Consider the following 13,439-nt stretch of genomic DNA (forward strand, 5'->3'; position numbering starts at 1 on the left):
CGGATGCTATTGTCTACCATTTAAAAAAGAAAAAAGAAAGTGCCTCTTGTAAGAAAACGGGAGAGACGGATGATTGAAAGACTCTTTACTCAACATTGAGCAATAAATAAAATTTATGTTTTTCTTTTTTATATTCTTGTAATTTATCTATGTGCATATACAATTGCCGTAGGCGTAGATAAATATCATGGCGTGCTTTACATAAACACACACACCAAAAAGCATTAAACATTTTTTCGGGGGAAGTAGTCTGGTATTTTTTTGAATTAATTTCTAATTTTTGGCTTCCTGGCATCTTCACAAGAGCTAAATATCCCAAGAATCGCGGGAACGTGTTGTAACTGTATCTAAAACCAACATTTCAATGTCTAGAACCGCCTAAGTCACTTGTATCAAGTGGCCGGTTATCTGTTTGGTTCATCTCTCTCTTCTTGAATTGTTGTGTATATAGTTGGCTCGTTGACTCACCGACTTTGCGACGCTGTTGCTCTTGATACTACAGGTTTTTCGTGAGCAGTTAGCGATGCCCTATAGGTGCACTAAATGTCCAAGTTCTTCGTCGGCGATTCCTGCGAAAACAAGTTCCATCTGATGCTCTCCCATCTGAAATCATTCCACACGCTGTTAGGGCCATTTTCCATCTAAACAAGCTACAAGGAAACACCCACTTTCCAAGTCGGTGTTGATAGACTACATTTAACGTGTTGACTTATTCCCGTTTAAGATGCCATTCCCTTTTCTTTCTTTTTTTAAACGTCTTTTTTATTTGATATTTAGTTGAACACCGGTTGTGGAAATGAGTCGTCATTACAAAAGTTGGATGCAAAAGTTCGGATAAAATTTGGATGCCAAGAACAAACGCAATTGGCGCGAGGAATGATCAAAGCATATACTACCTACACACATATCGTGCGCATTACTGTATGTTCTATTCCTGTGATGAATAGCCTACTGCTGTGGTGTACAGTTTGCGTGTTGTTGGTAGCACGAAACATAAGGTGTTAATGCCTATCGTTTCATTTCATTTCTTGTTGATAACACTCGCGGTACATTTTTTTTTCTTTCTCTCGCAAGCTATACTATTGATAGTCCGCCAGATACTAGAGTTGAAATTATTACTTGTTTACTGTTTGCTAACTTTAGTCGTGCCGAAAAACGAGGAGTTTTGTTTATTCAATGTGTTTTTGCCATGGGCAGACTGCAAGTCAATGTGACTAGCGGACTTAGTTAACAGCCTTCGGACATCTGTCACGCAGCAGCTTTGAACGCCGTTTCAATACGTTAAGAAAACGAAAAATACGAGTAAAAACAAAACACAAATATAAAAACTGTGTTCGGTGCATGTTTCGCCACGCCCGAACTTTCGTTTTGCCCTTCTTGTGTGTATTCCGCGTTTCAAATTAACGAGGAAATTTTACAAGTCGTTTCTTTTTTCGCCTTCTTCGTTTTCCTCTTGTGGCGATGAGGATGGCGGTGCAGGTCTTTCCGGATATAGCTGTACAACACCGTCAGGGAAATTCGTATTCAGGGTTCGTAGACACAGGCATATAGTAGAACTCAGTGATATTACCCAGCTGTTTAAAAGGCGGCGCAATTCTAGCACGCAGGAGAGCAGTCATTTCGAAAAGCTTCGGTTTTTGTTTTGGCTGATTTATTTAACGAGTTTTCGCTTAAATATATTAACAAGTCAAATAGACGGGGAAAAAACCGCATGCAGTATGAGGATAACGCTTGTGAAAAGAATGTTTAAACTAAACATGAGGCAGTGCTATGTTAAACTGCGAATAGAGGTTACGGTATAATAATGATCCGACATAGGCCGCCAACTTGGTGACCATTTAAGTCGAAGCCATCCATTACCGACTTGTCTGTTAAGGAATAAAACATGCAAAATTCAAATGCGTTGACCTTTTGCGATCAGTACTTTTTGTAAGACATTATGTTGCAGTAAATTTTATGAATGACTCATGAAATGTCCAATTATACCATTATTATATTTCTTTTTTTTCGTTTTGCACGCTTGGCTCAGTAGTCAGCGATTGCTACCCATCTAGCGGTTTTAGGCGCAACTCGATGGATATATCGTGTTTTAATTAAACCCATCATCCCATCCTGCTTGAAAATACAAAATATTGCATTTGCATTTAAATAGATTATTACTGCATTCTGCAGTATTCATTGTCCAAGATGATGTATGCAAACGCTGTATGAATCAATTCTGACGAAAACAATTTTCATACCGTTACAATTAGATTGAAAATATTTACATAAATATGGGAAATATTCAGAAAAAAGTGTTAAGATACAAGGTGAGGGCTCCATTCCACGTTCCAAGCTCCTGAATCTGTTTGTTGCTTTCACACTGTCCAATCGTTTTAGTTATTTTTTATTTTTCACTGGGCTTCATTTAACCTTGAATGTCATAATATAAAATTATATTTAGTTAAATTTTGTTTAAATCCCACTATTCCAGCTCTTCCAATTTCCTCTTTCCAGTTTCCACAGTTTCCACTTTCCAGCAAAAATCATTTTTCCTCCCTGGTTGAACCACTTTTGCATTAGTATCACTGCATTAACCGTGACATTGATCGTCTGTTGACAACATGCTCCAGTCTTTTACATTTTCTTGGATATTGGGCAGGTAAATACGATCACTAGTATTGAATGCTATTAACCGGTTGTGAAAGATTGCGCCATTCTCATTCCAATTTTTATATTTAGGAAAATAAATAGCTCTCGGAGGTCATTGACAATATTACCATTACTCAAAATTATAGAGAAATGTCGTGAGATAAGTGGACCGACCGTCGTCAACCGTTGTTTTAACATTTTACGGACTTTATTGAAAGATGGCCTTTATTGATCCACAAATTGGTCATCACCCCGCCGTCGAGGATGTCGATCCGACTGCACTTGCTAATGGGAGAGGATTGCATTCTAGCACTAAAGGCCTCAGCATACCTGATAGGGTAGCGTTACTCTACTACAAGCATGGTCTCCTTTGCTCCAGCTACCCCTGGTGTACAATAGTAGTAGCGATTATTATTGTTCTCACGTCATGTCACCCGTTGTTGTCATTGCCTTTTCCTGGAAATGAACCAGAGGAGATATCTATCCCACTCCCTGAGAAAAGAATCTCTACGGATCAAGATTTTGAAACTCTTCAGTACCCAACAAGATGGGGAACTCAACAGCCATCATTTTTCATTCAGCAGATTGTAATACGATCATCAGTCAACCCGTGGACCTCTGACTTGGGCCTGATGGATGCTTTTAGAGGTCCATTGGGGGAAGTTTTCAAGATACATTCAGGTCTGCTGGGCTTCCACTCACGTACTAGTAACTTGACTCTTCGAGACGTTTGCCTCTACGTTGAGAGCGTAGCTCCTAGAGCTCGTTCTTTTCAACATCTTCTCCCGGAATTCAGTTGTCTGGTCCTGTCACCTGCAAATTTGTGGCAACTAGACGAGAATACCTTCCGCAATGACGCCCAGTTCCTAGACACCATCTTTTCCTTCAAGAACCCCGTGGTAGAAGTGCGTTCAAGCATGGCCGACATACTTTATGGTGTCTCGCTCAAAAACAGTGGATTGAAGAAATTCCCAGTCAAGACTCGATCCCGCGTCCTAACGTATGCCGTCACCATCATACTTAAAACTCACTCTGAACCGTTCCTCTCCGACTTGCGACTCAAGCTCCGCAATCAATTCCCACTGCATTCTAGTACTCAAGAATCCAGTCCATCTCGACGCACAGTCGTTCATATCTACTACCCAGAAAGGTTCAACTACTTGGAGCTTATCCCGCTGACCTTTGTCTACTTAGTTCTGTTCCTCTACATTTACTTTTCGGTTCGCAAGATAGAAATGGTGAAATCAAAGTTCGGCATGGCTTTTAGTGCCGTCGTCACTGTGGTGGCATCACTGGGCATGTCTGTCGGTCTCTGCACGTGGTTCGGATTGCGTTTCACGCTCCAAGGACGAGACGTATTCCCCTATTTGGTCGTGATCGTTGGCTTGGAGAACATTTTGGTGTTGACCCGCTCCGTGGTGTCGACGCCTGCCAACTTGGACGTTAAGATCCGTGTGGCTCAGGGACTTAGTCGCGAAGGCTGGAATATAACCAAAAATCTTTTGACCGAAATCACTATCTTGACGGTTGGCTTCTTCACCTTTGTTCCAGCAATCCAAGAATTCTGTCTGTTTGCCGTCGTCGCCCTCCTATCCGATTTCGTCCTCCAAATGCTGTTCTTCTCCACCGTCCTGTCCATCGACATATTGCGCAAAGAGTTGTCGGAAATCCAACGCCAACGGCGGCAGCTTCAACCTGGCCAGCAGTACTTGGCCACCAATCATAGCGTCCAAACTCCGAATTCAGCGGAACGTGCGTTTATAGCTAATTCTGTCCACCCGCACTTACGCACCCGAGGGCACACGGCTGCCATTTCGTCCAAAGCCACTCCAACGGCCGTCGTAGCGCCTTCGTCGTACACGCACAATCGATCAGCTATGGCCAGAGTGCCACGAAGGATAAAGATTGTTCATTTCTGGGCCCGCACGCGCTTCTTCCAGCGTACCTTTATGGTGGCTGTTGTCATCTGGATGAGTATCTTCTTCTACAAGTACGTGGCCATCGAGAATTTGACGGGTGAAACGGCTGGCTGGTCAGTTCAACCGAACGATTCATCGCCGGTTGAACTTCCAGCGCAATCGCCGCAACCCAGTGTCAAAGTCTCGTGCTCTGCCGGATCCAATTGTGTTCGATCAGGGGAACCAGATGTCACGAAAGAAACCGCAACCCATCGCGCTGCGTCTGAATATGCGACTGTGTCGCCCTCCACCGGCAAAGAAGAAATCGATTGGCAGAGTCGGTTGCAACACCCGAAGAACGTAGATCTTTGGAGGAGGTTGTCGTATCGTCACTGGCCTGATTTGCTGGATATTTACAACATTTCTCTGGCCGGAAAATGCATAGCCATATTACCTTCCATTCGTCTTTCCATACCGGTCCATCCCGAACGGCTGTCGGAAGTGCGCAACAGTAGGGACGGCGAGTACCTGTCGCGATCGCGCTGGAAATCTTTGGCATCAGCCCTCGATTCGCTCGATGTCCTCGACGGAGATGACAGTGATTTCGGCACGTCGGGTCTCAATCACGACGGAGGTCTCAATAGTGGATCAGGCGGGAACGGGGGCTCGGACGAAGACAGCAAGACACCCTACGTTCCGTCGTCGCCCATACAAATCATCTTGACCACTTTATTGGCCATCCCCAGCGTCGTTTTCATCGCCTACGTCACCGTCGTCCTGTATCGTTGCATATGTTCCCGTCACTACGCCGAATGGAGGAGCTCTTCGACGTTCTGGTCGCTGGGTTGGGGCTGGGCCGGCAATGCCGGTGGCGGTTTGACGCAAGAGTCTCGCGAATATTACTCACAAATAGTAGCAGAGTCGATGCCTCTCGTTCTCGACGGTCACCGTTCGCCGATCGAATGCATTTCCACCGATGGCGATGTCGTATCGAGCGTATGCTTATCCGGCCAGCTGCACATCTGGGACATTCAAACGGGCGACGCGGTAGCTCAAATCGATCGAAACACGTATTTTGCCGCCCTACATCAACAGTCAACGCCGCCGTCGCCGAACGGTCTGCGCCGTGATACGTACTCATCAACCAACGAGATGGCCGCTTTTAACGGTCCCACCTTTTCGAACCCGATTGTTTTGAGATCTTCGGGCTCTTTTCATTCTCCTCCGGCTAGCCCCAACGACCTGTCGTGGAAGGACAGGACTAGTCCGACTAGCGTCAAAACGTCTTACTATCCGTCACCAGTGTGGTGCATGCAATGCTTTGATGGACAGGTGGCGCTGGGCTGCGCCAACGGACGGATTGAAATTTGGAGCCACAGTTCGGGATTGCGTTGCCTTTACGATGATGGCGGTGGCGTCGGAGTAGCTCAAGCTGAAAGTTTGCGGCGAATATCTTCTGGCTGCCCGGCTGAATGGAACCCTAGAATCGTTCCAGTTCCATGCGGATTTCGGCAGTTCTGTCGAACAAGTCGATCGTCGTGTTCATTCCCTCCACGGGGTTGGTGAATACGATTCAGAAGGTCGACATTCTCCGTCCGTTTTTCGTCTTGTCCGGCTCAACTGGGCCAGGGCTCATCAACAGCCCATCTCAGTCCTGGACGCGTCGGCCAACGGCAGCCGCGTAGTGACGGGTTCATTAGATCATTGCCTGAAAGTTTGGCGGCTGGAAACACTGACGGCCCTGTACTGTTTGCACGGCCACCGCGGACCCATCACCGCCATGTTTATCGACGGCGCGTACCCTTGCAGCGCGTCCGGAACGGGAAGTCAAGACGGAATGCTGTGCATGTGGGATTTGTCCAGCGGCACTTGCGTCTACAGTTTGCAGGCTCACGACGGTAGCGTGTCCGTCCTGACCTACACGTCCTCGTACGTGATCAGCCTGGGCGCCGATGATAAGTTATGCGTGTGGGAGCGATTTCAGGGTCATCTGCTCAACTCTCTTTCGTTGGCCCGTCTTGCTCTGTGCGGTAGTTTGGCTATGCTCAACGACCGGTTACTTGTCACCAGTCGGCAAGGTTCGCTGGTCGTCTGGGACGTCCGAACGGGCGAATCGATTCGAGAAGTTCGCCTCGGCGATGCCGACTCGAGTACTTTCGTTCGCAATGTGATGGTCGTTAGAGACAATGTCATCTGTGACTATGGCACTCAGTTGCGTATCGTTTCTTTCCCCATGATTTCCACCCACAAAGTTGAGTAAATTATTGTGGAAGTTTGCATATGTCTCTCTGTGCGTGTGTCTTTGTGTTTCTCAAAACTTCTTTTGTGGTCTTAGACATTATTTCTTTACTCTAGTGTGACATTTGTATCTTGGCTGTATAGATTACGGCATAGAGGCTATTGAATTCTTCGGACAAACACATACCAAAACCATTGCCGATTGAATAAACTGAGTTTTTTTTTTTTTTTTTTCTTCCCTTTCCTTCCCTCGTTTTCGAATGTGTTACACTTCGAATTACCCCTTTCATCGATCTGGGGTTAAGTAGAAGTGGTAGAAACAGAATTTTCAGAAACTCTATGAGATGGCAGTTGAATTGCTGTAGTACAGTACATGGAAATGTGGATCGTACAGGTTTTACATCGACGTCAATTTCATTAATTTCGAATTCGGTAAAATCATTTCGAAACGTTCTTAAGCCATTTGGCCTTTACGATCGTTGTTAATAGTGATGGGGACATCTTTACGTCCATATAGCTTAAAATTTTAGGAGCAACGTGGTATCGTTGAGAGCATAGAGTAGTATTTTGTCAACGGTAGACTACTGTAGCGTTTGCCTGTTACTATACTTTGACTTCGGACTCAGACCATTAGTTTTCAGGTATTATTTGTGATTTTTACCAAGCGGTGAACCCTCTTTTGACTGCTGCGAACGGCTCTCAGCATTTTCTTTTTTTTTTTTTGCTTTCGTTTGCAAGGCCATCTATTAGCCAATCGTCCTACTGCGTTTGGGTGAAAACCAACCAAATCACGAGTTGTGTGGTACTGTAAGTGCAGCTCACCTGAAAATAAATATCTAATCAAAGTTGTTTTTTTTTTTTTTAATAGATCTGCATCCCTACACCAGTTGGATTGTCACCAAATAGAATAGTATGTTTCAAATGAGTGTTGTTGCGCAATTTCCTTTCGAGAAAAGGTCCAGAACTCGTCTTTAACTTGCTACCAAAGACTTTCATTCATTTTATTACAAAATTGTTTAACCATGCCACACGTTTGTGAATATGGGCTATGATGAATGTTACAATAATAATAAAAAAAACATGGTTTGTATTACTTGTCTTATTATTTTTGCAGAAGTCATTGATGATTACAGAAGGATACAAGTAAAAAGGACGAACAACCCGCGAAACCTCTATGAGATGATTTATAAGTTTTCCCTTTTGTGATTGCTGGGGCTCTCGATCAAATCGGTTTTATCTGTCCAGGTTGTTCAACAGTGTAGCTCAAAAAGATAATATTTTACATGCCAAGATTACCAACACGTCATCCACCAAACGTGAAATTCCATAATATTCAACTGCCGGCAAATAAATAAATAACTGCAAATGATTGCGATAGGTCGGAGATTAAATGGAGCCAGTCCGATTTGAAAATCACGATAAAAGATCGATGTACAGAGACGACGGTAGAGAGCGAATTAGGACGAGGATGGGATGCAAATGCCCATGAACGTTCGGGCGCACTTGTTGGTCGTGATGCAAATTTCGCCGCTTCTCTTCATCGCTTGAGCAAAATTCCACGTCTGTTTAACGTCAGCGGCCCCAGTCGAGCGCCACGAAGCGAAATCTTCAAAGGTACAAGTCTCCAATTCTTCGCTAATTTCTTCTTCAAACAGGCTGCAAAATGACGCAATCAAAAAGTTCAATCAAAAAGCGAACCAAATTAGAAAAATTTCAAAATCTAAAACAAAACAAAACAAAACAAAACAAAAACAACTGAACAGTCTTTAATCATACACGTCAATGATGTACCTTTTTTTTGGAATAAGCTCCACTTTGCCACCGACGGCGCACAACCCGGTCACGTAGACATCTTCGAGTGGTAGAACAGGGTCACCTGAGCGGCGGCCAATAAACGAGGCACTGCTGGCCTGCCCATCAGGTAAGCTCCACCAAGAACGAAACGAGGGAACTCTTTGAGTGGCCACGCTTTTTTCGTCGTTTTATGTCTCTCGTCTGCAACGACATAAGCATCGTGAAATGAGATACACAAATTATCAAGACGTTTTGCCATCTCAGTCTAAGCTAAAGATAAAATTTAGGTTAAATACGCATATGATAGCATTCATAAGATAAACCTCCGTAACGTATAACGAAAGGCTTCTATTGGAGATAAATGGCGGTTTGGCCAGGCTAAACGAATAAATTTGTTAATTAATCGTCCATAACCGAGACAACCAACCTGATGTCGTGTGTGGATTCATGCTGTCGATCAAGCTACCGGTAATGGTGGGCCTCGCTTTGCCCTTCTCCATCGCCTTGAGCATTGTTGCTGCGCTGACGTAGACGTCATCATCGATCTTGAGGATTTGCTCAATTTCCGGACAGTGGCGGTCGATCCAGACGAGCCCGGCCAAAGTTTTGAAAACGCCATTCTCTATTGGCTCTTGCACGTTGGTCTGGATCAAGTCCCGGTGGGTGGTTGCCTCCTCTTCGATGGCCCGATGCAGAGTGACGTTCGCCGTTTGGCCAATTATGAAAACAACGTCGACTTTGCCGCCGACCAGCTGATGCAAATCTTTGATCCACGTGTCGCGAGCCGCCTGTCGTTCTTCAGTGTGCGCAGCCGATGAAATGGCCATAATCAGGTAGGTGGCGTTGGAGCGGCACGTGTCCACCGCTTCCATCGTGAACTGAAATCCAATGTCGACGACAACTTTGCCAGACGGGATGGAATAAGGTGACGACATCTTCGATTTGAGCGTCGGCAATTTTCTGCTGGTCACCTTGACATAATTGCGATAAATCGCATTGGATTGGTCGGCCGAAACTGCCGGCTGAGCGGCAGCAGCTCCGGCGTTGAGCAGCGCCGACGCCAGCTGGCCGTTGGACAACAATTGGCTCAACAAGTTGAAGCCACCGCCATTAGTTTCGCCGGAAACAGACGATGGTTGTTGTTGCTGTTGCAGTTGTTGTTGCATTGTCATCATCTTGGTAGCCAGGCCGAGAATGAGCTTGGGATCGAGTTTTTGACTAGCCACAGCGCCTTTAAGCAAACCCAAGGCCGATTTGGCCATTTGAGGGTCGAATCCGGCTTTCGATAGTTTGGCGCTCTGCCACATCAATTGAGAAGCCATTTCCAGCATGCGCATGTCCGGACTGGATCCCTTATTAGCTGCAATCGACGAAGGATCGGCCAGACCGTTGGTTAGCATTTGTAATCCCATTTGCGCTAGATTGGCGTACTTGGGATTTGGATTGATCCTCGACATCGTTAACGGCTGATGACGAGGCTGGCTCATTACTGTTGGCGACAGCTTGTTGCTGGCGACCCGTCACTTCATTCGTTGGCTGCTGTTGCTGTTGTTGTGGCTTTAGCTGGGCTGGTCCCCGTTGGTTTTTCATGTTGTTAAAAGCATTAGCCAACAGATTAAGACCAAGTTTCGCCATCGTTGGGTCGTTAGGGTCGGCTGATAGCTTCTTGGCAGCCATGGCCATTAAATCCATGGCTGGTTTTTTGTTCGTCATCAGGTGATCAAGAGCTTTCTTAGCTACGTCTCCCATGGCGGCCTTGGCTTTGCTGATGGACGGATTGAGGAACTTCTTCGTCTGGCCGATCCACCTCTTGACCTACTGGCGCTGACCGTTGGCCAAGGTTAAAGTCAGCCCCCACGACCGTAGCCGCGCTCCCGGCGCCTGCCACTACTACTGTAGGGTTGTCTGCGTGTCGCGGGCCAACAGCCTGTTGGACGACAGCAGCCAATTCTAACGGCTGATAATGTCCATCCTGTTGCTCCGATGACGAAACGGGACTGTTGCTGCTGCTACCCGTATTGGTCGTGACGACCACTTGACTGTGCAGGCCGTTGAGGTAGAAGGAGAAGAGAAAGAGTTGCATGAGCGCCAGCGTGACGACCAGTCCGACGACGCGATTGCGGAACACGCTGCTGAAACAATAATGCGCGTTGCAGCGATACATGACTTCACCGAAAGGCATCCTCTGATCGAAATGGGCCAACGTTCGTCTCCACGAACGTGACCGGTATTTTTTCTCCTCGTCTCTCACTTTTGGTCCGTGGGCTGACTGTTTGTGGGCCCGTCTTTGGGCTTCTTGTTTTACTCGTTTATTTGTTTCCTTTTTTATTATTTACTTTAGTTCTTCTTCTTTTTTTTTATTTTTTTTTTCCTTTTTCGTTGAACAAGGTTGCCTTTTTTTTAAATATCCGTTAAGAAAAATGGATTCGGTTAGATTGCTGCTATTCACTGTTGGTCTGCCCACCAACGCGTGTTGTCGATAGAGTACAGGGAACACTCACAAACCCGCAACAGAAGAGGGACGAGACTGAAGGAACGGGAATTACACGGTACACACTCACACACCCACACACGCAGACACAGATGTGTTCGCTGTTTGGTTGGCCGTCGTCACGAAATAAAAGAAAATTCGCGAAAAGGACAGAAAAGAAAAAGGGTTAAAAGAAAAAAAAAAGAACCCAACAAAAACAAAAATAGATAAATAAAAGAAAGAAAGAAAAAAAAAACAGGGCAACAAGGAGAAAAAAGAAAAGCAGAGGAGCAAAAAGACAAAGATGGTGAAGATCGATATCGATCGGTGGCGATCGAACTGCTAGAAGTGGCGCACGTAGTCCAAAAGAAAGAAAAGAAAAGACGCCAGTAATCGAAGAGAACACTCGAGAGCACAAACACGGCAACTGTAAACGGACAAACGGTGTCGACACCAACGACCAGGAACTAGTCGTCTTCCTCGAAAGAAAAACACTAGTCAACTCGGGTGGGTGGTTACAGACACACACACACACACGCGCTCGATCCAGAGCCCGGAATTCTGAGCGACACTGCCGGTGTATGCGCTAGCCTCACCGACGCTGCCCAGTCACCAATCAAACTGCGTTACAATATGATGACGACGAAGTATCTACCACTTGGATAAACCACACACGCAGCCATACACGCAAGAGGTTAGTATACCAATCAAAGAGTTCACCGGTGGAGGAGCCGCCGAGCTGTTGTTGTTGTGGCCCCAGTTGAGAAACGAATAGAAAATAAAACTCGAAAAACCCAAAAGGCTTTGTGCATAGAGCGAGAAAGAGTCAATGAGACTTCAGAATTTTCTCTAAAGAGAAAAAAGAAAGAGAGAAAGAGGAAAATAGCAAAAGAAAGAAGAAGAAGAAGAAGAAGAGGAAGGCGAAGAAGAAAACACTCACAGCCAACACAAATACCCCTTTTCAAGCGTAAAATCCTGCGACTCGAACTACCTGTTGGGGGGCAGTGCCTCAAGAGGCACACCCACTCTCTTAACATTTACTCTTGAAGCCCACAGAACAAGCTTGAGTGACTCTCTTGCTTTTGTATTGCGTCTTATACTTTTAGAACAAGCTACGGGATAAATGTCGGTGATCTCCCGCAGCGTTCAATTCTTATATTTAAAAATAAACAAAGACAACCAGGACACACAACAATGTCCCACCTCCAATTGGCAAGTGGGTGCAAATATTTTTTTCATTTCTTTTTTTTTTTTTCATTTTATTTTTTTTTGGGGATGGGAGGGGGGGACTTTGAAGGTGCGGTTACGTGTTGTTAGACTCTTCGCCAGTGTCCCCTTTCGTGGGTACTGGCCAACCAAACCCTGCGGACCCGACAAAAAATAGAAAAAGAAAACGAACGGAGCCGCTTCCCATCGGACTTGGCGCGCACAGCCATTTTTGCCTGGTCAATGCCCGCTATTAGTCGCTCTTTCGACAAAAACCCACCGCCCAGCTCAAGATTCCAAGACGCATCAGGTAATAGTAGTAGTAGTAGTAGCCTATGGTGCGTTTTTTTTTTTTTTTAAATAGTGTATACCTTTTGCAGTTGTACAATGAAGAAGAAAGAAAAAATAATAAGGCAAAGGGGAGGCGAAGAAAAAAAAAAAAAAACGGTGAACGTCAAGGCAGAAAGGTGAGGAATAGAGAAAGGGATGAAAAGGGGAACAGACAAGAGAAATGCAATGAAATGGGCAGAAAAGGGAGGAGCCCGCCAGGTAAGGCAATCTTATGTATCCAATGGCACAGAAGGCGGAAGAAATAAGCAACGAAGGGGTCGCCATGAACTTTAACAATCTGATAGAAGATTCTGAAAGAGATGAAAAATGACGTAGAAAGGAAGAAAGAAAAAATAAAGAACGAAACGCATGAATAAGGTGAGGAATAAGAAACTGAACTAAGAACATATAAATAAAAAATTTTTTTTTTCTTTCAGGGAGAGGCAGGTAAAGGAAAGGAAGAGAGGGAGATGAACCGTTATTCGACTACCTGTTTGTGAAGGCCAAGTTGTTAGCCAGTCAGAGAGATAGCCATTGAGTTGGCCGTCAGCTGGCACGTATTCAGTACGTGCACACATATACGCCATCAGCCGCGGGCTTTTGTACCGTTAATTCCGTCTCTGGTTTATAGGTTCCGCCGATCCAAACCCGCCACCAGCCGAATCTCATCCTGAAGCATTTAACACAAACAGGCAGCGACACCGTCAAACGTACAACTTGACGAACCCCTTCACTTTAGACTTGTAGCATATCCAATTATTTATACTGCACATTACACAGGCACAAACACACATCAAAAAAGTAATTCCTCTTCAGTTGCCTCCTGGCACGTCAAAGGCACAACGGTCATCTTAGTTGCGTTGAAAATGATT

The 13,439-nt window shown here is 45.3% G+C and overlaps 1 protein-coding gene and 1 non-coding gene across 2 annotated transcripts; one reads left to right on the forward strand and one right to left on the reverse strand.

Annotated features, from left to right (window-relative positions):
* The first annotated feature begins 2,506 nt into the window (after positions 1-2,506).
* On the forward strand, positions 2,507-6,993 carry LOC116921099 (sterol regulatory element-binding protein cleavage-activating protein). The gene is given in 3 exon segments (XM_032927313.2): positions 2,507-2,641; positions 2,722-5,957; positions 5,959-6,993. Coding segments are annotated over 2 exon segments (3,939 nt in total). The 5' UTR covers positions 2,507-2,641; positions 2,722-2,849; the 3' UTR covers positions 6,790-6,993.
* Positions 6,994-7,834: 841 nt separating this feature from the next.
* On the reverse strand, positions 7,835-11,876 carry LOC116921100. Its single transcript, XR_006647158.1, has 3 exons — positions 8,989-11,876; positions 8,559-8,762; positions 7,835-8,423 (listed from the first exon to the last, which is right to left on the reverse strand). It is a non-coding gene; the product is annotated as an uncharacterized LOC116921100 (transcript).
* Positions 11,877-13,439: the final 1,563 nt, after the last annotated feature.

The sequence above is a fragment of the Daphnia magna genome, linkage group LG5, assembly GCF_020631705.1.
Source record: "Daphnia magna isolate NIES linkage group LG5, ASM2063170v1.1, whole genome shotgun sequence".
NCBI classification, from domain to species: domain Eukaryota; kingdom Metazoa; phylum Arthropoda; class Branchiopoda; order Diplostraca; family Daphniidae; genus Daphnia; species Daphnia magna.